A 16,828-nucleotide genomic window follows, 5' to 3' on the forward strand; every position below is an offset into this window, starting at 1 on the left:
TTTGGTCAGCAACCTTGTGACGGGCTTCATGTCGATGGTCACGGCTGACCCAGTGAGTGTCTCCACCGCCGTGGTGGAGACTGTGGCCAACATTGGCAATGTCATCGCAGAAAAGGTGAAGAATAAGAACCAACTAAACCCTTCACCACAGGAAGCTGAGCTGGACCCAGTGGCTGCCAGCAATGTCCTATCAAAGTCCAGTAACCTGCTGATAGCCACAGTAAAGCTGCAGGACCTGCTCTCTGAAGACGCAAAGATCAGTCTGAATAAATTGCTGGACCGCACGACCGGCCGTGTGAACTCTGAGGTCTCCAGGCACATGTTCCAGACGATTAAAACGGAGATCAACCTGGAGGAGGACTGCAACCCGAAACAAGCGGCTCTCACCCTGTGTAGGAAGGGGATCGCCATCTGCGAGAAGCTGGAGGAGATCGGCCAGAGTGAAGACCCCAGTGAAGAGCAGATGGAGAATGTGGCCTTGAGGATCGGCGAGCTCTACGGGAAAGTGGTGAAGTTCAGTGCGGGCTGTAGGTTCTCCAGCAGCTCACCAGTGCTCCCCCCGTCGGCCCCACACTTGTCCAAGGCAGCTGAGGTCCAGGACCCTGAGGACAAGAGCATGGTGCAAACCATAGTGATACAGGCCAGGTTGAAGATTGAGAACGCCAAAGCGCACTTGGATAGCACCCGGGCAGAGTATGAGAGAAGCTTCCAAGAGCTGAAGCAAAGTAACAAGGAGCTGGATGAGATCCTGATCATGATGAGGAGATGCCAGGTGACGGAGATGGACTTCAATGCCACGCTGAAGATGTTGGCCCAGGGCCTGGATGCACTGGGTCGGGTGAGAGAACAGTGGACCAAGATGATCTGCTTCTTTGAGATGGTTTCCAACTTGATCCATGTTTGCCTCACTAAGTCCCTGAAACAGTTCACTGAACACAGTGAAGCAACTCAAGGAATAACGGGCTACAGCCAGCAAAAGTTCATCAGAGACTTGATTTACACCCAAGCCTTTCAGGCAACTAACATCTCCAACCTGATCCACATGATCTCCAACACCTACTCGGAAATTTCCAGCAAGTACCTGATGTCTCGAGTGACCAGCCTGGGACGGCTCATTACCCTGGACCCTGCCGATGCCGAGTTCCACACCGAGCGCCAACAGCTACGACAAGGCTGCGACGATGCCCGGAAAATGATCATGGAACGAGTGTTGAGCGGCAAGGAAGAGTTTGAGAGTCAGGTACAGCAACGGATTGAAGCCATCGACTCCGGTTTGAAGGCGGTTCTGCCTCCTCCCACTGAACGTGAAGTGGAGGCCATTGAGAGCTCATTGAAGCAGGGCCCACAATCGATTTTCAAGGAGATGTCTGAGGAGGGGGATGACCAGTGGGCCTGAGAAGCGAAATGGGAGGCTTCAACCACAATGGTGAGAAACTGAGGGAACTGAACTGTCCAGTCTGGGTCTGTTCTCTTTTACTATGTCTTTTTCGGTAGGTGGGATTGGGGGATAGTGTGAGAAGGTGGGTAGGTGGGATGGGGGGATAGGGTGAGAAGGTGGGTAGGTGGGATTGGGGATCAGGTGGGTAGGTGGGATTGGGGGATAGAGTGAGAAGGTGGGCAGGTGGGATTGAGGGATAGAGTGACTCTCAATCCCACCTGCCTGTATGTGACTCCAGACCCACAGCAATGTGGTTGATTCTTAATTGCCCTCTGAAATGGCCTAGCAAGCCACTCAGTTGTAAAATCTCGCTACGAAAAGTCATAATAAGAATAAAACCGGACGGACCACCCGGCATCGGACCACTAGGCACCGGACACGACAACGGCAAAACACCAAGCCCAGTCGACCCTGCAAGGTCCTCCTTACTAACATCTGGGGACTTGTGCCAAAATTGGGAGAGCTGTCCCACAGACCAGTCAAGCAACAGCCTGACAGAGCCATACTCACAGAATCATATCTTTCAGCCAACGTCCCAGACTCTTCCATCACCATCCCTGGGCATGTCCTGTCCCACCAGCAGGAGAGACCCACCAGAGGTGGCGGTACAGTGATATACAGTCAGGAGGGAGTGGCCCTGGGAGTCCACAACATTGACTCTGGACCCCATGAAATCTCATGGCATCAGGTCAAACATGGGCAAGGAAACCTCCTGCTGATTACCACCTACCGCCCTCCCTCAGCTGATGAATCAGTCCTCCTCCATGTTGAATACCACTTGGAGGAAGCACTGAGGGTAGCAAGGGCACAAAATGTACTCTGGGTGGGGGACTTCAATGTCCATCACCAAGAGTGGCTCGGTAGCACCACTACTGACCGAGCTGGCTGAGTCCTGAAGGACATAGCTGCCAGACTGGGCCTGCGGCAGGTGGTGAGCGAACCAACACGAGGGAAAAACTTACTTGACCTCGTCCTCACCAATCCACCTGTCGCAAATGCATCTGTCCATGACAATATTGTTAGGAGTGACCACCGCACAGTCCTCGTGGAGACGAAGTCCCGACTTTGCACTGAGGACACCATCCAACGTGTTGTGTGGCACTACCACCGTGCTAAATGGGATAGATTCAGAACAGATCTAACAGCTCAAAACTGGGCATCCAAGAGGTGCTATGGGCCATCAGCAGCAGCAGAATTGTATTCCAGAACAATCTGTAACCTCATGGCCCGGCATATTCCTCACTCTACCATTACCAACATGCCAGGGGATCAACCCTGGTTCAATGAGGAGTGTAGAAGAGCATGCCAGGAGCAGCACCAGGCGTACCTAAAAATGAGGTGCCAACCTGGTGAAGCTACAACTCAGGACTACATGCATGCTAAACAGCAGAAGCAACATGCTATAGACAGAGCTAAGCGATTCCACAACCAACGGATCAGATCAAAGCTCTGCAGTCCTGCACATCCAGTCGTGAATGGTGGTGGACAATTAAACAACTAACGGGAGGAGGAGACTCTGTAAACATCCCCATCCTCAATGATGGCGGAGTCCAGCACGTGAGTGCAAAAGACAAGGCTGAAGCATTTGCAACCATCTTCAGCCAGAAGTGCGGAGTGGATGATCCATCTCGGCCTCCTCCAGATATCAACACCATCACAGAAGCCAGTCTTCGGCCAATTCGATTCACTCCACGTGATATCAAGAAACGGCTGAGTGCACTGGATACAGCAAAGGCTATGGGCCCCGACAACATCCCGGCTGTAGTGCTGAAGACTTGTGCTCCAGAACTAGCTGCGCCTCGAGCCAAGCTGTTCCAGTACAGCTACAACACTGGCATCTACCCGACAATGTGGAAAATTGCCCAGGTATGTCCTGTCCACAAAAAGCAGGACAAATCCAATCCGGCCAATTACCGCCCCATTAGTCTACTCTCAAACATCAGCAAAGTGATGGAAGGTGTCGTCGACAGTGCTATCATGCGGCACTTACTCACCAATAACCTGCTCACCGATGCTCAGTTTGGGTTCCGCCAGGACCACTCGGCTCCAGACCTCATTACAGCCTTGGTCCAAACATGGACAAAAGAGCTGAATTCCAGAGGTGAGGTGAGAGTGACTGCCCTTGACATCAAGGCAGCATTTGACCAAGTGTGGCACCAAGGAGCCCTAGTAAAATTGAAGTCAATGGGAATCAGGGGGAAAACTCTCCAATGGCTGGAGTCATACCTTGCACAAAGGAAGATGGTAGTGGTTGTTGGAGGCCAATCATCTCAGCCCCAGGACATTGCTGCAGGAGTTCCTCAGGGCAGTGTCCTAGGCCCAACCATCTTCAGCTGCTTCATCAATGACTTTCCCTCCATCATAAGGTCAGAAATGGGGATGTTTGCTGATGACTGCACAGTGCTCAGTTCCATTCGCAACCCCTCAGATAATGAAGCAGTCCGAGCCCACATGCAGCAAGTCCTGGACAACATCCAGGCTTGGGCTCATAAGTGGCAAGTAACATTCGCGCCAGATAAGTGCCAGGCAATAACCATCTCCAACAAGAGAGAGTCTAACCACCTCCCCTTGACATTCAACGGCATTACCATTGCCGAATCCCCCACCATCAACATCCTGAGGGTCACCATTGACCAGAAACTTAACTGGACCAGCCATATAAATACTGTGGCTATGAGAGCAGGTCAGAGGCTGGGTATTCTGCGGCGAGTGACTCACCTCCTGACTCCCCAAAGCCTTTCCACCATCTACAAGGCACAAGTCAGGAGTGTGATGGAATACTCTCCACTTGCTTGGATGAGTGCAGCTCCAACAACACTCAAGAAGCTCGACACCATCCAGGACAAAGCAGCCCGCTTGATTGGCACCCCATCCACCACCCTAAACATTCACTCCCTTCACCACTGGCGCACTGTGGCTGCAGTGTGTACCATCCACAGGATGCACTGCAGCAACTCGCCAAGGCTTGTTCGACAGCACCTCCCAAACCCGCGACCTCTACCATCTAGAAGGACAAGAGCAGCAGGCACATGGGAACAACACCACCTGCACGTTCCCCTCCAAGTCACACACCATCCCGACTTGGAAATATATCGCCGTTCCTTGATCGTCGCTGGGTCAAAATCCTGGAACTCCCTTCCTAACAGCACTGTGGGAGAACCGTCACCACACGGACTGCAGCGGTTCAAGAAGGCGGCTCACCACCACCTTCTCAAGGGCAATTAGGGATGGGCAATAAATGCCGACCTCACCAGCGACGCCCACATCCCGTGAACGAATAAAAAAAGTGGGATTGTGGACAGGGTGAGAAGGTGGTTGGTGGTTTTGGGGATAGGGTGAGAAGGTGGGTAGGTGGGATTGTGGACAGGGTGAGAAGGTGGGATTGGGGGATAGGATGAGAAGGTGGGCTTGGGGGATAGGGTGAGAAGGTGGGTAGGTGGGATTGGGGATCAGGTGAGAAGGTGGGATTGGGGGATAGAGTGAGAAGGTGGGTAGGTGGGATTGGGGATCAGGTGAGTAGGTGAGATTGGGAGATAGGGTGAGAAGGTGGGTAGGTGGGATTGTGGACCGGGTGAGAAGGTGGGATTGGGGGATAGAGTGAGAAGGTGGGTAGGTGGGATTGGGGGATAGGGTGAGAAGGTGGGTAGGTGCGATTGGGGGATAGGGTGAGAAGGTGGGATTGGGGGTAGAGTGAGAAGGTGGGATTGGGGGTAGAGTGAGAAGGTGGGATTGGGGGTAGAGTGAGAAGGTGGGTAGGTGGGATTGGGGACAGGGTGAGATGGTGGGTAGGTGGTATTGCGGACAGGGTGGGTTGGTGGGATTGGGGACAGGGTGAGATGGTGGGTAGGTGGGATTGGGGACAGGGTGGGTTGGTGGGACTGGGGACAGGGTGAGAAGGTGAGTGGGTGGGACTGGGGGATATGAATCAATTTGTGAATAAGGGAGAGTCTAAGCGCCTTTTTCCTGTTCCTGCAAATTCTAAAATAATTAACTTTTTTCAGGGACTTTGGGAGAATTGATTAAACCAAAGACGTCCGGTGTGAATCTCCAGGGACCAGTGGGGACCATCTCCTGATTGAATTCACTCATGTATTGAGTTATTCATTTATATGTTTCAATATTGGGCCTTCACACATGATTTGTTACCTTGTGTTTGAGCGCTGATATTCACCAGTGAAAGCTGCAGAGTCCAGCTTGAGGCAAAAGCCCCTCCCCTTCCCCCTCTCCCCTCCTCCCTCCCCTCCCTCTGCACCATCCCCCTCCCTCCCCTCCCCTCCCCCCTCCCCCCTCCCCTTCCCCCTCCTCCTCCCCCTGCCCCTCCCAATCACAGAGATGCCCCCTGAAGAGCCTGGGTCCTGTGGCCATCTCCTCTTCCCCTCAGACATGTACCGTTCCTTGGGCAGTGGGTCTCGGAGATGCCCAGCCCCTGGTCAGGGGTCTCCTGGGTGCAGCGACCAATCCTGTGTGACGATGGAGCCTTGTGCACCCCAGTGATGCAGAGCAATCTTGGTTATGATTTTAGGGGGTCTGTGGAGGAGGGTAGGTGGTCCGGTGGGGTCAGTGATTGCAGAGGAGGGACCTCCTGAACAAGGATATCAGTGGCAGGAATCCTCAGTAACACGGATCCAGCCCACCAGGAAGCAGCTGAGAAAGACTCCCATCGAGTAACTCTCTGTTCGGTTTGGAAAAGCCAGGATTTGACTCCGTTTAGACGCTAGGAGTGAGCTCCTAACCGAGGGGTGTGACAACCTCAGACCAGCACCTTCCCAACTATAATCTCACTTCCACCCTGCTTAATCACTTCTCATTTAGTTTCTATCTGTCTGTAGTTCCACTGATTCTCTCTCCCGTGAGCTGAGACCCTACGTGTGACCTGCCCTTGACCCTGGCGACCATGTAATATTGCTGACACCTGGCGAGTTTCTTGAATTATTATATTGCATTAAACTGATTGGATCAAATGTTGAGTCTCTCGGAAACCTCTAATTATTGAAGTCTGGCGCTGGAATGGAGAGAGGGGCAGAGGGATATCGTGCTGAGTGAGACTCCATCACCTCCCTCCTTCAGGGTCTTCTCATGCTCGGGATGTGGGCGTCACTGGCAAGGCCGGCATTTATTGCCCGTCCCTAGTTGTCCTGAGAAAGTGGTGGTGAGCCTCCGCTGGTATCAGCTTGATACAACTGAGGGGTTTGCTCGGCTATTTCAGAGGGCAGTTAAGAGTCAACCATGTTGGTGTGGGACTGGAGTCACATATAGGCCCAGACCGGGTAAGGACGGCAGGTTTCTGACCCTAGAGGACATTAGTGAACATAACACACAAATGCTGCTGACTGGACAATCATATTACTGATCAATAACAACCCCATCATTGTTGTAGAGAATAGCAGCCCCTGTGTATATTATAGAGAATAGCAGCCCCTGTGTATATTATAGAGAATAGCAGCCCCTGTATACATTATAGAGAATATCAGCCCCTGTATACATTATGGAGAATAGCTGCTCATGTGTATATTATAGAGAATAACCGGCTCGGTGAATGTTAAAGCAGACCTGGTCCATTGCTGGGTCCGGCCTGCTCTCTCTCGCAGTACTGGTTTGTGGTTCATTTTGTGGATGTGGCCTGTCACACACAGTCTCTGTGGTTTAGCCGAGTTTCTCTTGTTTACTTTCCAACAGACATATAATGAACAGATGTTGCATTCCTGCCTTGTGAACCAGTTGTTGTAAGTTTTGTAACCCAGGAAGCTGCAGTGATGTAATCAGGCCCGAGATCAGATCCAGCTTTGGCATTTTCATTTTTTACATTATGTCCTTGTTTTCTCATCTCCTCCCGTTTTCCCTTTTTAAAAATTCCTCCGATTCTCCTTCTCCCCCTCCCCCAAAGGTGTTTCACTCTCTCCCGAGGGGACAATTCCCCAGCTGCAAACCCGCTCTCTCTGAGCCTCAGTGAGAGGGTGTTGGTCCCACGTGGGGCTCATAGTGAGAGGGTGTTGGTCCCACGTGGGGCTCACGGTGAGAGGGTGTTGGTCCCACGCGGGGCTCACGGTGAGAGGGTGTTGGTCCCACGGGGGGCTCACGGTGAGAGGGTGTTGGTCCCACGGGGGGCTCACGGTGAGAGGGTGTTGGTCCCACGCGGGGCTCACGGTGAGAGGGTGTTGGTCCCACGCGGGGCTCACGGTGAGAGGGTGTTGGTCCCACGCGGGGCTCACGGTGAGAGGGAGGGCGAATGAGAAAATGGACATGGGGTTGGGGGGGGGGGGGGAATGTGTGAGAAAGTGAGAGGGGATTGGAAACAGGATTGAGTGTCGGAGGGAGGGTGGGAATAGCGACTGGGAGCTGGAGAAGGAGTGAATTTTTTCTCACCTCCACAATCCACTCCGTGTGTGCGGCTGGGATCGGCCCGGAGCAGGGCCTCTTCCCATGTCTCCGTGCCAACTACAGCTGGTTAGTTACAGCACTTACATCAAAACTACAGCTCAGAAACAGGCCATTCGGCCCAACTGGTCTTTTCCAGCAATAAGCTCCACACGAGCCTCCTCCCTCCCACCCTATCAGCATATCCTTCTATTCCTTTCTCCCTCATGTGTTTATCCAGCTTCCCCTTAAATGTATCTCCACTATTCACCTCAACTACTCGTTGTGGGAGTGAGTTCCACATTCTCACCACTCTCTGGGTATGGAAGTTTCTCCTGAATTCCCTATTGGATTTATTAGTGACTATTTTATATTTATGACCCCGAGTTCTGGTCTCCCCACAAGTGGAAACATTTTCTCTACATCTACCCTATCAAACCCTTTCATTATCTTAAAGACCTCTATCAGGTCACCCCTCAGCCTTTTCTAGAGAGTCCCAGCCTGTTTAGTCTTTCCTGATAAGGATTATCGGGGGATAAACTGGTTAACCCCCAAAAATGGGCGCGGGCATCGCATTGCTTAACCCGCATCCGATCGACCCGTCGCAGGTAGCACGAGACATTTGTGTTACCAGAGAACGTACCCCCCGGGGATGGGAAAAACCAGGCCTGACACGAGGATTCCACGACATTCGCGCTTTCCACCAGCAGGGGGAGTCCGAATCTCTTAAAGGCAAGCTGTCTTTTTTTTTTATTCGTTCACGGGATGTGGGCGTCGCTGGCGAGGCCGGCACTTATTGCCCATCCCTAATTGCCCTCGAGAAGGTGGTGGTGAGCCGCCTTCTTGAACCGCTGCAGTCCGTGTGGTGAAGGTTCTCCCACAGTGCTGTTAGGAAGGGAGTTCCAGGATTTTGACCCAGCAACAATGAAGGAACGGCGATATATTTCCAAGTCGGGATGGTGTGTGACTTGGAGGGGAATGTGCAGGTGGTGTTGTTCCCATGTGCCTGCTGCCCTTGTCCTTCTAGATGGTGGAGGTCGCGGGTTTGGGAGGTGCTGTCGAAGAAGCCTTGGCGAGTTGCTGCAGTGCATCCTGTGGATGGTGCACACTGCAGCCACAGTGCGCCGGTGGTGAAGGGAGTGAATGTTTAGGGTGGTGGATGGGGTGCCAATCAAGCGGGCTGCTTTATCTTGGATGGTGTCGAGCTTCTTGAGTGTTGTTGGAGCTGCACTCATCCAGGCAAGTGGAGACTATTCCATCACACTCCTGACTTGTGCCTTGTAGATGGTGGAAAGGCTTTGGGGAGTCAGGAGGTGAGTCACTCGCCGCAGAATACCCAGCCTCTGACCTGCTCTCGTAGCCACGGTATTTATATGGCTGGTCCAGTTAAGTTTCTGGTCAATGGTGACCCCCAGGATGTTGATGGTGGGGAATTCGGCAATGGTAATGCCGTTGAATGTCAAGGGGAGGTGGTTAGACTCTCTCTTGTTGGAGATAGTCATTGCCTGGCACTTATCTGGCGCGAATGTTACTTGCCATTTATGAGCCCAAGCCTGGATGTTGTCCAGGTCTTGCTGCATGCAGGCTCGGACTGCTTCATTATCTGAGGGGTTGCGAATGGAACTGAACACTGTGCAGTCATCAGCAAACATCCCCATTTCTGACCTTATGATGGAGGGAAGGTCATTGATGAAGCAGCTGAAGATGGTTGGGCCTAGGACACTGCCCTGAGGAACTCCTGCAGCAATGCCCTGGGGCTGAGATGATTGGCCTCCAACAACCACTACCATCTTCCTTTGTGCTAGGTATGACTCCAGCCACTGGAGAGTTTTCCCCCTGATTCCCATTGACTTCAATTTTACTAGGGCTCCTTGGTGCCACACTCGGTCAAATGCTGCCTTGATGTCAAGGGCAGTCACTCTCACCTCACCTCTGGAATTCAGCTCTTTTGTCCATGTTTGGACCAAGGCTGTAATGAGGTCTGGAGCCGAGTGGTCCTGGCGGAACCCAAACTGAGCATCGGTGAGCAGGTTATTGGTGAGTAAGTCGACGACACCTTCCATCACTTTGCTGATGATTGAGAGTAGACTGATGGGGCGGTAATTGGCCGGATTGGATTTGTCCTGCTTTTTGTGGACAGGACATACCTGGGCAATTTTCCACATTGTCGGGTGGATGCCAGTGTTGTAGCTGTACTGGAACAGCTTGGCTAGAGGCACGGCTAGTTCTGGAGCACAAGTCTTCAGCACTACAGCTGGGATGTTGTCGGGGCCCATAGCCTTTGCTGTATCCAGTGCACTCAGCCGTTTCTTGATATCACGTGGAGTGAATCGAATTGGCCGAAGACTGGCTTCCGTGATGGTGGGGATATCGGGAGGAGGCTGAGATGGATTATCCACTCGGCACTTCTGGCTGAAGATGGTTGCAAACGCTTCAGCCTTGTCTTTTGCACTCACGTGCTGGACTCCGCCATCATTGAGAATGGGGATGTTTGCAGAGCCTCCTCCTCCCATGTCTCTCTTAAAGATAGCTGGTACCTGCTATTTGCTAAAAATAAGATACGGGACTGCATGGAGTCTGAACGGAGATCAGACATCGCACCCGTAAAACACAGATGCAGGTCCCATCCCTCTGTTTACACACTGATGAGTTTTGTTAAAACATTGAATAAATGTTGTGCACCACTAAATCCCACATCCTCCAATCTGCACACCAGACCTCACCAATCTGCCGATCTGAGTTGGTACCAGACCTGCGAGAGTGCATGCACCAAGGTTCTCTGATGATGCACTAGAGGCCTTGGTGCAAGAGGTGGACAGAAGGAGGCACATCCTATATCTGGGGCGGGCAAGAGGCCCTCCAGGAATATGCCCAAAAGGCAGTGGGAGGCAGCGGGGGACGAAGTCAATGCCAGGGGCACAGCATCATGGACATGGATGCAGTGCAGGAAGAAGTTCAATGCTTTGACATGAGTGGTCAAGGAGAGTGAGGTCAACTGTCAAGTAACGTCTCCGACCAACTGCACCACACACTACACCCCCATCACCCACATACCAACAAACTTTTTCCATCAGTACTCAACTCTTCCAACCAGATGCTTCCTCTCAGTCTTACACATTACCACTGTTACAAGCTGCCCAGCCACAACTCACAGGCCACACACACTGGCAGCTATTCAACCATGACAGGCACATCACCCAGACACACGTCCCGCTTTATTGCAGGAGAAGGTGGTGCATATCAGGAGGCAGCAAGTGGCCGTGGCATTTAGCCCCTCGAGCCTGTTCCGCCATTCAGTGAGATCATGGTGGACCTGTGACCTAACTCCATATACCCGCCTTAGCCCCATATCCCTCAATCCATCAATCTCAGATTCAACATTCACAATTGATCCAGCATCAACTGCCATCTGCAGAAGAGCATTCCAAACGTCTCCCACCCTTGGCGTATAGAAGCATTTCCTAACTTCACTCCTGCAAGTTCTGGCTCTAAATGTTAGGCTATGTCCCCGCGTCCTAGTATTCAAGTCTAGGAGACCTCCAAAAACAGTTACAAATGTCTCGGCAACCAGAAGCAATAATCCAGCCACTAACCTGTAAATCCTGCATGGTCCCTTTAATAGCGCCGGTGGGGGGTCCTCCAGGCACTCTAAGACACGGTCAGATGGTCGGGGTTAAGACAGAGCTTTGAGTGGAGCGTTAAGTCCCAAAATGGTGTCTATCCTTTTAAATCAGCGGCGTACACAGACCGAATGCATATCCTCCCTACTTTACAAGATGCCGGCATTCGTTATCTGCGCCAGCGCTAAACCTTTGTTAAGATGGCGTCCGGCGCATGTCACACTAGAAGCATGCGTGCACATCCCAGATACCATCTTGGACACTCGGGAGGCCGCATTGCACTGAAACAACAGGAGTTACATCCTCTCAGTTCTGGTATCATCCTAGTAAATCTTTTTTGCACTTTCTCCAATGCCTCTATATCCTTTCTATAATATGGAGACCAGAACTGTTCACAATACTCCGAGTGTGGTCTAACCAAGGTTCTGTACAAGTTTAACATAACTTCTCTGCTTTTTAATTCTATCCCTCTAGAAATGAACCCCAGTGCTTGATTTGCCATTTTTATGGCCTCATTAACCTGAGGCGCTGCTTTTAGTGATTTGTGTATCTCGATTCCTCTGCTCTTCTATCCTGTTTAGACTCCTATTATCCACCGTCCAGTGCCAATTACAGCCGGTTTGTTACAGCACCGTACGGTGTTACAGTGCCAATTACAGCCGGTTTGTTACAGCACCGTACGGTGTTACAGTGCCAATTACAGCCGGTTTGTTACAGCACCGTACGGTGTTACAGTGCCAATTACAGCCGGTTTGTTACAGCACCGTACGGTGTTACAGTGCCAATTACAGCCGGTTTGTTACAGCACCGTACGGTGTTACAGTGCCAATTACAGCCGGTTTGTTACAGCACCGTACGGTGTTACAGTGCCAATTACAGCCGGTTTGTTACAGCACCGTACGGTGTTACAGTGCCAATTACAGCCGGTTTGTTACAGCACCGTACGGTGTTACAGTGCCAATTACAGCCGGTTTGTTACAGCACCGTACGGTGTTACAGCGCCAATTACAGCCGGTTTGTTACAGCACCGTACGGTGTTACAGTAACTGTTTGTATCTCTCACTGTGTCACTGCACCAGGTTTGTTACAATGTTTCTCTCTGAGATCTGATGCCTGGATTCAGAGCGCGGATCCGGCCCCATCACTGACCCTGGGCCCAGGCTCCCTCCCACCCAGCACCCTGCCCCTTCCCCCCCCCCTCCCCAGGCAAGCCCCCCCCTTCTCTCCCACTGGCCCCCTCCCCAAGCATCCACCCCTCTCCCTCTCCCCCCTCCCTCTCCCCCTCCCCCCTCCCTCTCCCCCTCTCCCTCTCCCTCCTCCCCCTCCCTTCCCTCTCCCCTCCCCTCCCTCCCCCCTCTCCCTCTCCCTTCCCTCTCCCCCTCTCCCTCTCCCTCTCCCCCTCTCCCTCCTCCCTCTCCCCCTCCCTCCCTCCCCTCCCCCAGTAACACACATGATGTGGAGATGCCGGTGATGGACTGGGGTTGACAATTGTAAACAATTTTACAACACCAAGTTATAGTCCAGCAATTTTATTTTAAATTCACAAGCTTTCGGAGGCTTCCTCCTTCCTCAGGTGAACGATGTGGAAATGAAATCCTCGAAATGAAGTCGCATTTATAATTCACAGAACAATGCTTGGTGATAACAGACAGTTTTTTCAACTGCCCGTTGCCAAGGCAATCAGTGTGCAGACAGACAGGTGTTACCTGCCAGGTCTCACAGAATATACAAATCACCAAAAAAAACAACAAACAAAAAAAAACAGAGATAGAGAGGTAGAAACATAGAAAAGACAGCAACTGACCCATTATATTAAAAACAGATAACATTTGTTCGCTGGTGGGGTAACGTGTAGTGTGACATGAACCCAAGATCCCGGTTGAGGCCGTCCTCATGGGTGCGGAACTTGGCTATCAATTTCTGCTCGACGATTTTGCGTTGTCGTGTGTCTCGAAGGCCGCCTTGGAGTACGCTTACCCGAAGGTCGGTGGCTGAATGTCCTTGACTGCTGAAGTGTTCCCCGACTGGGAGAGAACCCTCCTGTTTGGCGATTGTTGCGCGGTGTCCGTTCATCCGTTGTCGCAGTGTCTGCATGGTCTCGCCAATGTACCATGCTCTGGGGCATCCTTTCCTGCAACGTATGAGGTAGACAACGTTGGCCGAGTCACAGGAGTATGAACCATGTACCTGGTGGGTGGTGTCCTCTCGTGTGATGGTGGTATCTGTGTCGATGATCTGGCATGTCTGAGGTTAAATGAGACACAGGCTGTCTCATTTACCAAACTGATCCTCCTGATAAAACTCCTGGAATCCAACAGACAGAGAGTGTGGGACAGGAAGGAAGGACGAGGTGGAGACTGAGGCCATTCACTCCTTTAATAGTCAGCCCCCCCTCACCTCGGTTACATCACATGACCTCCAACCTCCCACCGCCCGCCCACTCGGTCAAATAGCCTTTTCCAAGCTCCAATATTTTTATAATAAATACAAGTGTTCAAAGACAAAGAAAAAACCCCGACTTTTAATGTTCTTGTGATTTCTCTCCCGGGATTCTTGCAGAGCACAGAGGTTAATCTTTAATTCTTGGAGATAGTACCTCCACCAATCAGAGTGCAGGTTACTGTCCGTACCTCCACCAATCAGAGTGCAGGTTACTGTCCGTACCTCCACCAATCAGAGTGCAGGTTACTGTCCGTACCTCCACCAATCAGAGTGCAGGTTACTGTCCGTACCTCCACCAATCAGAGTGCAGGTTACTGTCCGTACCTCCACCAATCAGAGTGCAGGTTACTGTCCGTACCTCCACCAATCAGAGTGCAGATTGCTGTGAGGTCTTTCTGTCCAACCTCAGTTCATTCACTCCTCGCCAAGTCATTTCCCCTCTGACCCCCGGCCCCGGCCCCGGGGATTCTGTCCCTCGTTCCCGATCCGGCCCCGGCCCCGGGGGTTAGGTCATAGAATCATAGAATCATAGAAGTTACAACATGGAAACAGGCCCTTCGGCCCAACATGTCCATGTCGCCCAGTTTATACCACTAAGCTAGTCCCAATTGCCTGCACTTGGCCCATATCCCTCTATACCCATCTTACCCGTGTAACTGTCCAAGTGCTTTTTAAAAGACAAAATTGTACCCGCCTCTACTACTGCCTCTGGCAGCTCGTTCCAGACACTCACCACCCTTTGAGTGAAAAAATTGCCCCTCTGGACCCTTTTGTATCTCTCCCCTCTCACCTTAAATCTATGCCCCCTCGTTATAGACTCCCCTACCTTTGGGAAAAGATTTTGACTATCGACCTTATCTATGCCCCTCATTATTTTATAGACTTCTATAAGATCACCCCTAAACCTCCTACTCTCCAGGGAAAAAAGTCCCAGTCTGTCTAACCTCTCCCTGTAAGTCAAACCATCAAGTCCCGGTAGCATCCTAGTAAATCTTTTCTGCACTCTTTCTAGTTTAATAATATCCTTTCTATAATAGGGTGACCAGATCCGGCCCCGGTCTCGGGGTTCGGTCCCTCGTTCCCGATCCGGCCCCGGTCTCGGGGTTCGGTCCCTCGTTCCCGATCCGGCCCCGGTCCCGGGGTTCGGTCCCTCATTCCCGATCCGGCCCCGGTCCCGGGGTTCGGTCCCTCGTTCCCGATCCGGCCCCCGGTCTCGGGGTTCGGTCCCTCGTTCCCGATCCGGCCCCGGTCTCAGGGTTCGGTCCCTCGTTCCCGATCCGGCCACCGGTCCCGGGGGTTTCGGTCCCTCATTCCCGATTCCGGCCCCGGTCCCGGGGTTCGGTCCCTCGTTCCCGATCCGGCCCCCGGTCTCGGGGTTCGGTTCCCTCGTTCCCCGATCCGGCCCCGGTCTCGGGGTTCGGTCCCTCATTCCCGATCCGGCCCCCGGTCCCGGGGTTCAGTCTTTAGTTCCTCCGATCCGGATGCTGGCCCCCCTTGGCCTGATAAAGAAGGCAGGAAAGAAGGGGCTCGGTGAAGGGGGCCTTTTGAAGCGATGGATGACGGTGGCCGTATCTGTGATGCTGTAGAAGGTCAGGGCGGAGCTGGGGGAAGTCCAGATAGAGCCCGAGACGCTGGCACCACCACTCTGGCACTGGTTTTGCCTGCCCTGGTTAGCATGAAAGGGAGTCCCAGTGCCCTCTGCCAGCTGCAGGACACCACACGAGGCCTGGTTACGGACCCAGGAAGCAGGAAGGTACCGCGCGGCCTTTGCAACCCCATGTTGCGCTTGGCCAGCCCGACCAGCACCGGGCCCCCCTGAACATGCAGCTCCCAGTATTGGCGGCCCACGGAGAAACGCCTGCACCCCCAGCACCTGGCTCACGTGATCAAACCTGCCCGGGTGGTCGGGGTAACGCTGGAGGTCAGGGAGTGAGTTCTTCGCACCCCGCCCATTCCTCCGACAGGCACAGCTGGACCGAGGCCGTGTTCAGGTCAAAGGTCACTGTCGTCAAATCTGCGTGAAGAAAGAGAGGGGAATTACCCCATGGTGCACAGTGACCTCGTCTCAACTGACACTTGGACCCCCCCCCCACCACACTCGGGGTCTGACCCCCCCCCCACCACACTCGGGGTCTGACCCCCCCAACACACTTGGGGTCTCACTCCCCCCCAACACACTCGGGGTCTGACCCCCCCCCCCACCACACTCGGGGTCTGACCCCCCCAAACACACTTGGGGTCTCACTCCCCCCCCAACACACTCGGGGTCTGACCCCCCCCCCAACACACTCGGGGTCTGACCCCCCCCCAACACACTTGGGGTCTCACTCCCCCCCCAACACACTCGGGGGTCTGAACCCCCCCCCCAACACACTCGGGGTCTGACCCCCCCCACCACACTCGGGGTCTGACCCCCCCCCCCCACTCGGGCCTCCATATCTCTCCCCCCACCCCACCCGACACGCTACACTGTCCCATCAAACACTCCCCAGGGTCAGGTACAGGGTTAGATACAGAGTAAAGCTCCCTCTACACTGTCCCCATCAAACAACTCCCAGGGCAGGTACAGGGTTAGATACAGAGTAAAGCTCCCTCTACACTGTCCCGTCAAACACTCCCAGGGCAGGTACAGGGTTAGATACAGAGTAAAGCTCCCTCTACACTGCCCGTCAAACACTCCCAGGGCAGGTACAGCACGGGTTAGATACAGAGTAAAGCTCCCCTCCCCAATACTCACAGTGCAGGAGTTGCAGCCTGGGTCTGTGGCTCTGTGACAGTCTGACCCTCCTGGCAGGGCCTGGGCACGGACAGAGTTAGTGTATCAGCACCTGTACCAACAGAACCAGAGAGAAGGAATGGACTCTGTGCGTCGAGCTACAACATTTGTACCTTTGACTGGAGAGAGACACTGATTCAGTCAGGGCGGGGTCCTGTCCCTCTGTCTAATTATTATATGCACTCTATTAAACTATGG

The 16,828-nt window shown here is 53.0% G+C and overlaps 1 protein-coding gene across 2 annotated transcripts in view; it reads left to right on the top strand.

The window, feature by feature from the left end:
- Positions 1-6,399, top strand: part of LOC137309294 (myosin-2 heavy chain-like) — a 14,950-nt gene extending 8,551 nt beyond the window's left edge. For both annotated transcript variants that reach the window (XM_067977553.1, XM_067977552.1), the window contains exons 2-3: positions 1-1,426; positions 5,440-6,399. The exon at positions 1-1,426 is cut by the window's left edge and continues 786 nt beyond it. In XM_067977553.1, the coding sequence (XP_067833654.1) occupies positions 1-1,396 (1,396 nt within the window). In that variant the 3' untranslated portion in view covers positions 1,397-1,426; positions 5,440-6,399. The remainder of the gene's footprint in view (positions 1,427-5,439) is intronic.
- Positions 6,400-16,828: the final 10,429 nt, after the last annotated feature.

This window comes from Heptranchias perlo, unplaced genomic scaffold (genome assembly GCF_035084215.1).
Source record: "Heptranchias perlo isolate sHepPer1 unplaced genomic scaffold, sHepPer1.hap1 HAP1_SCAFFOLD_1587, whole genome shotgun sequence".
NCBI lineage: Eukaryota > Metazoa > Chordata > Chondrichthyes > Hexanchiformes > Hexanchidae > Heptranchias > Heptranchias perlo.